General features: G+C 42.8%; 1 protein-coding gene across 4 annotated transcripts in view; it reads left to right on the top strand.

Moving 5' to 3' along the window:
* AFAP1L2 (actin filament associated protein 1 like 2) overlaps positions 1–12,124 on the top strand; it is a 77,059-nt gene that overhangs the window by 47,296 nt on the left and 17,639 nt on the right. For all 4 annotated transcript variants that reach the window (XM_028730208.2, XM_077930249.1, XM_028730210.2 and 1 more), the window contains 3 exons: positions 1,993–2,070; positions 3,948–4,042; positions 8,809–8,899. In XM_028730208.2, the coding sequence (XP_028586041.2) occupies positions 1,993–2,070; positions 3,948–4,042; positions 8,809–8,899 (264 nt within the window). The remainder of the gene's footprint in view (positions 1–1,992; positions 2,071–3,947; positions 4,043–8,808; positions 8,900–12,124) is intronic.

The following is a 12,124-nucleotide window of genomic DNA, read 5'->3' as shown; positions in this document are numbered from 1 at the left end:
TATGCAGTTGTCTCTTACGGGGATCGAACCTGTGACCTTGGTGTTATCAGCATGATGCTCTAACCAACTGAGCTGTTGTTCCATTTGCTCTTAATCGCAATGTAATTTTTAAATTCATTCAAGATTTCCCAAATCATCTAATTTGCTATAATGATAAGAAGATAAACTTTGAAAGGGCTGAGTCTCTCTAAGAAACTTCCACCGCCAGGGGTGGCAAGTGCTACCAGCTTCTTAGCTGCAATCAAGATAAACTGTGCAAGAGCAATGTCAGTTAAAGGTGCCACTGAGCTAAGTCATTAGAACAAGCCTCCTTTGATTATAATATTTTTTTAAAAACATAAATAAATAGATGGACAGATATCCATTCTGAACAAGCAAATGGTTTAAAAATTCCTCCAGGAGCTGCTTTGCTCGAGATGCTCTGCTCTACAATGCATGGTTTTCTATACAGTGCAAGTATACGCAAGAGTATAATGATATTTGCTTTCGTAGATTTTCACGGGTACAGGAATGCAGGTTTTGGTGTCCTCGGGTGTCTTCCCGTGTAAAAGTTGGGGTGTCTAGGCGACGTTTCGACGAGGTCTCACTCGTCATCTTCAGGCTGGTGCTTTCGGCTTCTTGTTACTGGAACAGAGCAGGATCTCAGTGTTTGAGTTCCTATAAATACTGTTGAGGAGGTGTGGCCTCTAATGTTCTGGGCAGAGAGGAAGTTCCCAGGCTAGTGTGCCTTTTCTTCTTTTGTTTCTTAATTACTTGAGGGATATCTTGAGTGATTTCTTGAGTTGTATCCTGAGTACCACTTAGGTGGGTCATTAGGTGTGGATTAGTTGCTAAAGCCTTTGTGTCTTGACCTCTTGAACTTTGTGAAGAGTTTTTCTGAGAAGATGGTTGTACTGCATTTTGTTGTGCTCTGGCTTGGCTTCGTGTATAGGGGCGAGCTGTGGTTTTGTGGTCTGTGCCAGCCAGATCTGTGTAGGGATTGCAGGGGGGTGCAGCATCCGGAGGTGCCACCATGGTTTGGCTACTGGATGGTATCTGTAATTCATCTGTGGAGAGGGTCTGGGTTTGGGTCTGGTGTGGTTGATTGGTGATGGCGTTCTGTGTGCCTCTGGCTCTGGTGTCAGTTTTTGTGGGGAGGGCTAATTTCCAGATGTCTGGCAAGCGGGATGTGTCGTCACGCTTGTTCATGTTGTGAGGGTGTTTCTCTATCTCGATGGCTTCCATGATTATTCTCTTGTGGTGATGTTCCATGTTAAAGAGCAATTTGGAATCTGCAAAATTAATTTCGTGTCCTGTTTCTTTCATGTGTTGGAAAAGAGAGGAAGTTTTTTCTTCTTTTTTGACGGCATTCTTGTGTTCTGCGATACGTGCATTTATTCGTCTGTTAGTTTGTCCAATGTACGTGGCTGGGCAGACTTTGCAGGGTATTTCATAGACCCCTTGGTTTTCCAACTGGATTTTATCCTTGGGGTGTCTGAGGATATTGGCTATTTTTTGGTTGGTGCAAAAGGCTGTTTTGATATTGTGTTTATGGAGGATTTTGCTAATTTTATCTGTAGTGCCCTTGATATAAGGAAGGAGGGCCATGCCATTGTTTTCTTCTGTGTCTTGGTTTTTGGGGGGTGTTTCTTTTTGGATTAGCTTCGTAACCCTGTTTTGCTGGTATCCATTGGCAATTAACACATTTGAGAGATTCTGTAACTCAGTTGTCAAGTGGTTTTTGTCAGCCAGGCGTTTGGTTCTGGAGATGAGAGTCTTGGCTACGGAGTTTATTTGTGCAGGGTGGTGGTGTGATTGTGCATGTAAGTAGCGGTTGGTGTGCGTTTTTTTCCGGTAGATAGTGTGTCCTAGGGAGCCATCAGGTTTTTTGTAGATTAGGACGTCAAGGAAGGGAAGTTGGTTGTTGGCTTCTATTTCCATAGTGAATTGTATTTTGGGGTGTAGGCTGTTGAGATGTGTGAGTATAATGAGCTTACATTCTTTGCCCCATAGGTGGTGATGAGGAATACATTTACATGAACAAAGTCACCATCAGTAAGCAACACGGTGAACCAGAGAAACCAGACAAAGGTAGGAATGTAAGATTGCCTTATACAGAGTCAGACCATTGGTCCATCTAGGTCAGTGTAGTATTGCCTACACAGCCTGGCATTGGCCCTCCAAGATTTCAGAGAGGGGTTTCTCAAAGCCCTACCTGAACATGCTGGGAATCGAACAGGGGCCTGCTGCATGCAAGGCACATCATCTACCACTGCGCTATGGCCCTTCCCTATTTTGCTGCTGAATGTGCTGCTTATTCATGAAAGGATCACATGTATTGTTTTTTTTAAAAACACCACCCAGCTCACAGTACCAATTCACTGTTAAGTCTGTGCTTCTTCTACCCATCTTCCAGATAGACATGATAAACTCTGCCCATGTTCACTGATCCATTTTAACTTTAGCAGCAACCCTCCCTGGGTTTGACATGCAGATATAGATGGAGAAGCGCAGGACGCAGAGCTGCTTTCAGGTGCCTCTTAATTAAGATGTGTAGAAACAAAGATCAGGAAATCTGAGAAGCCAAGGGAAGGGAGGCAGATGTCCAATTTACTTGGCTAATAACATCACTGGGTGCTCTGGATTTTGCTTTGCTGCTCGCAGCCTTACACCAGAACCCTATTACCCCCATGACAGGATGTGGATGTGCAGCTGTTATTGTAGCTTCCCAGCTAGTCTGAAAAAAAACAGTGCTTCTAATATCTTATATTGTATGTTTATGCAGCAAAATTCATGCCCGTCTTTCCAGGGCTGGTTTCTGTGCTTCCAGGTTTGTTAGGGCTGTTTGGGGGAATCATAGGGCCACTTCAGACATGCAATTGCTACTTCTATGATGCAATCTCCATATGTGCATGGACGAGAATGTGCATCTATCTCCACCACCATATTTGAAGATGGCAGTGAGGGGAGGGAGAGAATGGCTGGTGTAGAAAGGCGCCACTGTGCTTACAGGCAGAGGTGAGGTGGCAGGGAGATCAGCATTGTGCAGGTCTAGTGGCAGAACCAGTAGGGCTCTCCAGCCACTGCTCCAGCACAGCAGTGATCTCCCTGATGTGTCCCTCTTCTCCCTCCCAGTAAGCACAGTGACACCACTAAGGGGGAGCCCTGCTGCATGACAGTGCCCTCTCCACCAGCTACCCCTGGATGGCAGGACTGTTTATGTTGCCTAGGATTACCTATGTTCTAAAGCCCCCTGCAGCCATTCTGAAGTCTGTAGGTCACTGCCTTTCCATATGTGCTTCTGTGTGAAATCTTTAAGCAAGAGTCATGTGGTTTTAAGCAGCTGCTGTGTGATTAGCAGTCGTCTGTTTCCACTCATAGTCAGGCCCTGCAGAGAAGTGAGCTTCTTCCCTTCAGTTGCCAACATAGCCAGAGCCCTGTACTACCTTTCCACACCTCCCTAGGTTGTTAATACTCCATGGATCCCAGGATTATGGAGGCAGCACTTCACCTGCCAACTAGCTGAAAATTGGCTGGAAGTATTTCCCCACCTGCTGAGATTGTAGCTCTTTCTCAGTGTGAGTTCTGCTTGCTTGGATTTAGGAAAAGACTGAGTTGCCCCTGCAAGTTAAAACCAACAGTAATGACAGGGTGAATACTTAGGACTGCTCAATATAGACGTCAGCCTTGCCCTGCAAGTAGACAGATTATTTTTAAGACATCTTGGTCTTTGCAGTGTCAAGCAAATATGTGCCAGCAAACCCACAACTAGCAAGAGAGCGTGTCCCTAGCCGCTTTTTCGCCGTATTCTTGGAGGTGGTATCAAATGCCATTTTTGTGGTCTGTAATATGCTCTCTAATTTAATGCAATGCTTCCTCCAAAACAAAAGCATAGCATCCAAGAATGTTTCTGAGCTTGGTCTATGTGATGGACTGTTTGCATGATGTTATTTCTGTTTGGGCCGCAGTGTTGGGTTGCAGAGACTCCTTGACCAATGGGGAAGTGGAACAGCATTTGTCTCCACCTCAGAAGAGTTTGCCAGACCTCCCACCTTCAAAAATAGTAAGTTCTTGTTTGTTTGTTCATTTACTTCCTTTCAACGTACTCTGCATAACAATAATGCAAGTGCCATTCATCTTCTGGGATAGAATTTAGTGCCCTTTGGAGTGAGTTGTAATGTAAGATATAGAGGTCTGAAAAAATTCTAGAGCTGCCTTTTCTCTCTCAAATGATACATCAATATTTATTAAACATTTATAGAGCACTTACATCATTATGGGCACTGGCAACTCACTCTCTCTCTCTCTCTCTCTCTCTCTCACACACACACACACATATGTGTCAACATCTCTGCAATACGGTTTCCTCCATTGGTCTTGCTTCATCTTCAAAAATTGCATGATGATGTGGTTTAATGTCAACTACAGACCCAAGATGTCAACCGAGAATCAGAGCCTGGTTTGTAGTAGGATTAAACCAGTTTTGCAGTTCAGACACAACAGGAAACTGTAGTTTAACAACCCTGAAATGAATAGACATTTCTAATTCAGGTCTATTAACTTAAGTGGTTCAGCTCTGAATAGAACTCACATTGGATGCAACCTTCTGTGTCTCTGGAAGAAAAGAATGAAAGACCCTTTTAACTTATTAAAGCAGCCTTCCTCATAGGTTGGATTACAACTCCCATGAGCACGGTTGTGCTGACTGGGACTGGTGGGAGTTGTAATCCCAAACATCCAAAGGGCACCAGGTTGGGACCAGATGCATCTATCGCACCTCCTAGTCCATTGTTAGAAAGAAACAATGACCAGTAGTCACTTTCTTCTCCCCTCATCCAAAACTTCATTTTGCTGTATAGGAAAATATTGCAGTTTATTTCATAAAAATAGGCAGAACTTGATGTTTTAATCTTTCTACAAAGTATGATGTTACTTGGCTTCAGTACCAGCATGCAATAGCTGCAACTCAGGGACGTGTTTCCTGCCTGGCCCCCATCGAGAAATTGGCTTTATTTTCCAGTTTGGATTTTAAGCACTTAAATCTTTAACCAGGTTCCAAAATGTTCACCATTATTGCCAAAAAGAAGAAAAGAGCTGATCTTTATGCTATTGGGTATTACTTTCCATTTTACCATTTTGCAAAGGTGAGTAAATATTTTGCCAAGTTACCAATGGAGACAAGTTACTCAAGAGTGCTGTGCTTATATTGAATCACATATCTGCCATTCTGTATACTCAAGTGAGCAGGTTCACTATATACCGTATTTTTCGCTCTATAACACGCACCTGACCATAACACGCACATCGTTTTTAGAGGAGGAAAACAAGGGAAAAAACATTCTGAATGAAACAGTGGATGTATCATTTTTGTGCTTCATGCTGTGGCCACAGACATGTGATCTGATGGTGAATTTGGGGTGACCCAATGCAAAAATCCTGATAATTCCTGTGGATCCATGCTTTGTAACCACGTTTTTGCACCATTGCAGCCCCAGGCAACAGTGGGTGCGTGATTTTTTGGGTGCAGGCTGTAGCCATGGACATGCTATGTGATCTGATGGTGAATTTGGGGTGACCCAATGCAAAGATCCTGAGAATCCCTGTGGATCCATGCTTTGTAACCACGTTTTTGCACCATTGCAGCCCCAGGCAACAGTGGGTGCGTGCTTTTTTTGGTGCAGGCTGTAGCCATGGACATGCTATGTGATCTGATGGTGAATTTGGGGTGACCCAATGCAAAGATCCTGAGGATCCATGTGGATCCATGCTTTTTAACCACGTGTTTGCACCATTGCAGCCCCAGGCAACAGTGGGTGCGTGATTTTTTTGGTGCAGGCTGTAGCCATGGACATGCTATGTGATCTGATGGTGAATTTGGGGTGACCCAATGCAAAGATCCTGAGAATCCATGTGGATCCATGCTTTTTAACCACGTGTTTGCACCATTGCAGCCCCAGGCAACAGTGGGTGCGTGATTTTTTTGGTGCAGGCTGTAGCCATGGACATGCTATGTGATCTGATGGTGAATTTGGGGTGACCCAATGCAAAGATCCTGAGGATCCATGTTGATCTATGCTTTGTAACCACATTTTAAGTGGGGAGCGAAGGAAAAACAAAGAAGGGACATGAGAGGGGTGTGCAGAGAAGCAGCTGGCTAAGAATGCTGGAGAGGGATTTAACGGGTGGGAGGCAAAAGTTCCCCCCCAAGCCAGCCATCTCTCTCTCTCTCTCTCTCTCTCTCTCTCTCTCTCTCTCTCTCTCTCTCTCCCTCCCCCCCTCTCCCTCTCCCTAGCCCACTCTCTCTCCCTCTCCCCCAGCAGTACCGGAGCACAGAGACGACACTTTCCCCTTTGCTTGCCTGGAGGGGAGGGGCTTTCCCTGCTCTTTGTTCCGTTTCAGCAATCACAGCAACGAAACAGAGGAGGGTGGGCAGTAAGACCCTGAGGCAGAATACAGGAAAGCTGCCACTTCCTCTTTTCAGGTTTCCCTTCTCCGTGAAGAGCGATTTGACTTTTGCTTGATTTTTTGGCTCCAGGGACCACACATTTGCTCCATAACACGCACAGACATTTCCCCTTCCTTTTTAGGAGAAAAAATCTGCGTGTTATAGAGGGGAAAATACGGTACTTCTATCTGCTGGCAATTGGAAGAGGTGTGTGTGTGTGTGTTTGTGTGTGTGTGTGTGTGTGTGTGTGTTTGTCTGTCTACTTGGAGAATCTTGTGGTTATCTTGAGCTGCATCATCTTTGCAATGGTGTTGTAAGATGAAACGTCAGCAACAAATGAGATTCATTGGCGAAGATTCATTTTTAAATGGTTTTAATCATTTAAGATTTAAAATATTAAAAGCTGTTCCAACACTGGTGGAACCAAGTGTAGTGAACTCTGTTTCAAAAGCATCAGATCTTCTTTAAGTGGGGATTTTCTTCCAAAATAAAGTGCATCTGTCTCATGCTATGAAGCCATCACGGACTGGGAAAAGTGCAGATCAATAGAAGATGCTGAGGGATACCCTCAAATACATACTTGTCACGTCATCAGTCATGGTTCTCTCTGTAGATGTGAGGACAAATTCCATCTGCACCAAATTCATAGTATTCATATTATTGCTACTAGCAATTACATGCCACAGAAAAGCTGCCATTTATATCTTTGTTCCTGGTGGTAACTAGGAATGGGTAATGCCTAGCCTTGCAGGCTAGACAAAGCTGCAGCTGTAGACAGGGTGGCACATACAAGGTGCTGGGGTCCTGCCTGTTTCGAAAGGAATATGCAAATTAAATTGGCAATGCTAGTGCACAGAGATTCTTACACAACTTGTCTAGGTAGGAACACATACACAACTCTGCCTGTGGAGGAGCAGAAAATGAGGTGCATTCGGGAATCTGGAGTTGGGACCCCTAAAAAGTTCATGGAAGTTTCCCTTTCTAGGCAGTTTATCCTGAAAATATTGACTTTTAGCTTGTCCTTTGGGATGCTTTCCAAAGTATTTTGTGTCTTGATTTCTTCCCTCAGCTTTGGGCTGCACATTAGGATAGATTTGGCAGCCATCCAGGGACTTTCCAGTGCTTAGAATCTTTTGAAAGTGTTGGTGTACTCCAATATTATTTATCTATTTCCTTTTTCACTTATACTGGCTTTGAAAATGTCTGGTGTACTTCTAAACTTGACTCCCATCACCATCAAAATTACTCTTGCAAAGGGAAAACTCAAATACAATTCTCCAGTTATAAGATCAGCTTTAAATAAGAAACAAGGGATGGCTCTATTCTGCCTACTTATTGTATGCTATCCATTTAGTGTTCCATGGTTAGGTCTCTGCTTGGTTTCCTTAAGTGTGGCTTATTGTGGTTTCAGCAAAACTTAAGAGGACCACAACAATTTAATAATTTTTGGTCTGATTCAGCAAGGCATTTCTTAACTATAGGCGAAATAATATGGTACACACACAGATTAAATTTTGAAGCAGGGATTTTGCCAGTATGATGATATTTTTAATGGAAGCCATCTAGAGGATGCTATCAGCAGTGCCTATTTCACTAGCTGTGGAACGTGACAGTGTGGAGCAGTGATTAGACCTTGGATTGCCAAACTTTTTTTGGCTTGTGGGCATCTTGGGAAACCTGAGAAACTGTTCTGGCGACTGCACAGCACAACCCACAACCACACACACCATAACCATGCATGCACACCCTGCACCACATATTCCTTAGGCACACCACATAACCATGGATTTCACACACACAGAGGACTAGAATGATGTGGGGTGCCTTTGCTAGACCTAATAATAATAAATAATAAATTTTATTTCTATCCCGCCCTCCCCAGCCGAAGCCAGGCTCAGGACGGCTAACAACAATAAAACAGTACAAAAGTACAGCATAAACAACACTCTAAAATCATTCATTATAAAATTAATTAATTCAAGCCACTGGCAACCATTGGGCCAGAGCTCCGCGAAGAATGCCGAGGGAGGGAGTCAGGCTGTGCCCTGGCCAAAGGCCTGGTGGAACAGCTCTGTCTTGCAGGCCCTGCGGAAAGATGTCAAGTCCTAGGTACTTCATCTTCCCCATCTGGATTTGAGCCTGAAGGACCAAGGAAATGTGTGTGTGCATAGAGAGTATGTTGTAAGCAAGCACAATTTGTGACACTGTTCACTGGGCACAACTGTTAAGGCCTCAGCATTAGCTTCCAGTTTTCCAGCTTTGTGGAATTTGAACCTTGCTCTCAATTCTTCCGTATTCTGAATTACAGATACCATAGTGAAAATTTATTTCAGAACTCTGGGTCTTTATCTACACATTTCCTAGCTATTGTTTGCATTCCTCAGATTTCAGAAGCAAAGCAACATTCAGGATCCAAAACTGAGTCTCCGGAAGGATACTATGAAGAAGCTGAGCCCTTTGGTGTCTCACTTATCGGTACGTAGGTGTGCTCCCAAGTATTTCATTACTTCTAGAAATAGGCAATGCAACTGCGTTGGAAAATAAATAAGTAAAGCACTCAGATACAAATATTGGAAATGTGATCTATAATCTGTATGTTTAGTGTTTGTCACATTGTCAGTTTAATACCAGAGAATTTAAAGGGATATTCTTGCATCCAAAGATTTTTAAGAGATTGCTGACAAGTGAAGATGTTGAGTTCATTCAGAGCTGAACATGGTCACTGATGCTACATTTTCAGCCTGATCTCCACACCAAAACTGCCCTTGGCTGAATAAGGTTTACTGACTGAATAAGGGCTCAGTGAGAAAGGTAAGGATTGTAGTGTCTTTGTAAAAGTGAATAGCAACCGTCTTGCTTTCTGTTGCTGATAATGAACAAGCATGTTCTAGAGAAGTTCTAGGCTCCAGTCTCTGGAAGAGCAGACTGAATTTATTTGGCCAGCTTTCCTTTTCCTCCCCCCCCCCCTTTTTGCACGTACATTACTCTGTAGCACCTAGGATGGACATCATGATTAATCATAAGTTACCATACCAAAGAGAACGTAAGAGGATCGTTGAAGTTCTCACACTGCAATCCTAGGCATATCTCTTGAGATTAGGTTTTATTTTGGAGTAAACCCAGATATGCTTAGGCTGTGACCATTACCAGTTTCTGTGCTTATTCATTTCAGACACAGAATCTCCTCATGCATGCAGCGCTCTTATAATATGTGTGGAATAATAGTGAATCCCAACTGTGGTATGTGATGTATTAAGGAACGATTTATGACTGGAGTAAATGGAGAACATTTCTACATCAGTGCAACAATGCAGTGGTGACCCATATATAAGAAGAGTTTGCTGGATCAGGCCAATGGCCCATCTAGTCTGCTCTCACAGTGGCCACCCCCAATGCCTCTGGGAAACCCTCCGCAAGAGCACTCTCCCCTCCTTTTCTTTTCTTTTTTCAATTTAATTTTTATTAATTTTAACTACTGAATCCATTCACCACAAAAAGAACAAAAGAAAAAACAAATCACATCAAATACAAATAAACTGTTACATATACAGTGGTACCTCTGGTTACATACTTAATTAGTTCCGGAGGTTAGTTCTTAACCTGAAACCGTTCTTAACCTGAGGTACCACTTTAGCTAATGGGGCCTTCCACTGCCGCCATGCTGCTGGCGCGCAATTTGTGTTCTCATCCTGAGGTAAAGTTCATAACCTGAGGTACTATTTCTTGGTTAGCAGAGTCTGTAACCCAAAGTGTTTGTAACCCGAAGGGTTTGTAACCAGAGGTACCACTATAAAAGAAAGTTCTCTCATACGTTAAGACTTCCGTCTTCCTCAGTATGGGTCCTTCGTTTCCTTGTTGACTGCATATTGTAGTGCACTCTCCCCTCCTGTGGTTTCCAGGAACTGGTATTTACTACCTTTGGCATTGTCATGAGTTGTAAAATAATTGAATAGTTTATTTTTTAAATATATATATATAATGGAACTGAGCGTTAGCACAAAGGCTGAACACTGAATTGTAATTATTCAAACTGAATTTGCAACTGTTTTTATTTATGGTGCTTATCACCATAGTTTTTGGCAAAAGAGACTATTCTAAGCAGACTGTTTCTAATTATTCCATAGTTCATCATATAAATTATGCTTTCTCCTTCTAAAAGAATTTAATGATCATTGAGGTTCATTTGCAGGTCTTTTTCTTCCTTCCTTCCTCTCTCTCCCTCTCTTTCTTTTCCATGTGTGCTTGTGCAGGTCTTTACGGTAGGCTTGCAGCTACTGGATCCAGACCAGGGTTGCAGGTTACTGAGGGAGTAATATATGCCACAATAACTATGGGTATGGCATGTTTTCAAAACTTACCACTCATGCATTGACTTCCTTGTCATATGAACAAAGATGGTCTTTCACCATTGAGACATGGCTAAAGGATCACCGCATGATCACATTCTCATCCTGAATGCATATGTGTGGCAAGGGGTGATAAAGGATTGGAAAGTTGCTGTCTATTCTTTTGCGATCTCTTAGCCAGGCATGATCTCTTAGCAGGCAGCTACAGAACTGTAGATGTTGCTAGCCAATCTTACCTGTGGAAGCAGAAGTCTTATTATTCCAAAATGCTTTTGTCATTTCCATGCACTTTAACTTCAGTGGGCTTCAGGGAAGGACATAAGCAGACAAATATTCTTGCTTGGTAATAAGCAACACAGAAGCCAGGGATGAAATGAGAGATATTAATTTAGAGAACAAATGCGACCGTTAAAAAAAACAAAAAACAAAATGAAGCGAGTGGAATGGTGCTGGAGCTATAGGCTGATGAGACACCCCAGCCCATCAGAATTAAATGCTGAATACAGAGAGACAGAGACACAAAGACGCAAAGACAGGCAGGCAGGCAGGCAGACAGAGAGAGATATCACTGTTTTACAATGAGGGTGATGTAACAGTTTATCACAGAGAAAGAAAAGGGGATTGAGATGTGTTAATTAGGTTCTTTTTTGGAATTTCTTTCTGGTTTCTGGTACAGAAGGAGCAGATCCACATATTGAATGAGCCGAAGTTTGGTTTCAGGAAGCCATGATTATCTTGTGCCTAGGCCAGGGTCTGGAAGAGCACAAAAGATGCTGGCTAAGCATCCTTGATTACATGGATCGTTCTTCCTACCATACAAATGAGATTAAACACAGCAACGAGCCCTATATCTTGCTTTGGAGATAGGTGACTCAGCTGCCAGTTCTCCGATAGCATCACCTGAATGAGTAAATTCAGGTTACTCCATAATCCAATTAAAAACAAGAGAAAAAACCCCAGATAATTACCTCTGTGACCCATTCAAGCCTGTGCTGGAACAACACAGACTTTTTACCTAATTGGGAATGGAATATCTTACTACTTTAATACATTTCTATTTGGGGGTACCTTTTTGATGTTTCTCGCTCAAAGTGTCTCTGCTTTCTAATCTGATCTTCTTTTGGCCAATATTGTTTCCTTTCCCCTTCTCCTAATAGCATTTCTCCTGAGTGCTGAAGACATGGTGCTTTAGGGAGATGCAGAAAAGTCTGAGATTTGTCAATGATCTGCAGGGATCTTAGAAACCGCTCTGTTCTCTGTGTCTTTATATTATGAATCATTCCCATTCTGTGATCAAGTTATCTCAATACTGTGGAATTGCCTATATCTCATTTAACTTCCCCTATATTGCTTT

Source organism: Podarcis muralis, chromosome 6 (genome assembly GCF_964188315.1).
Source record: "Podarcis muralis chromosome 6, rPodMur119.hap1.1, whole genome shotgun sequence".
Taxonomy (NCBI): Eukaryota; Metazoa; Chordata; class Lepidosauria; order Squamata; family Lacertidae; genus Podarcis; species Podarcis muralis.
The sequence above is the reverse complement of the archived record's forward strand: the minus strand, read 5'-3'. Positions and strand labels throughout refer to the sequence as shown.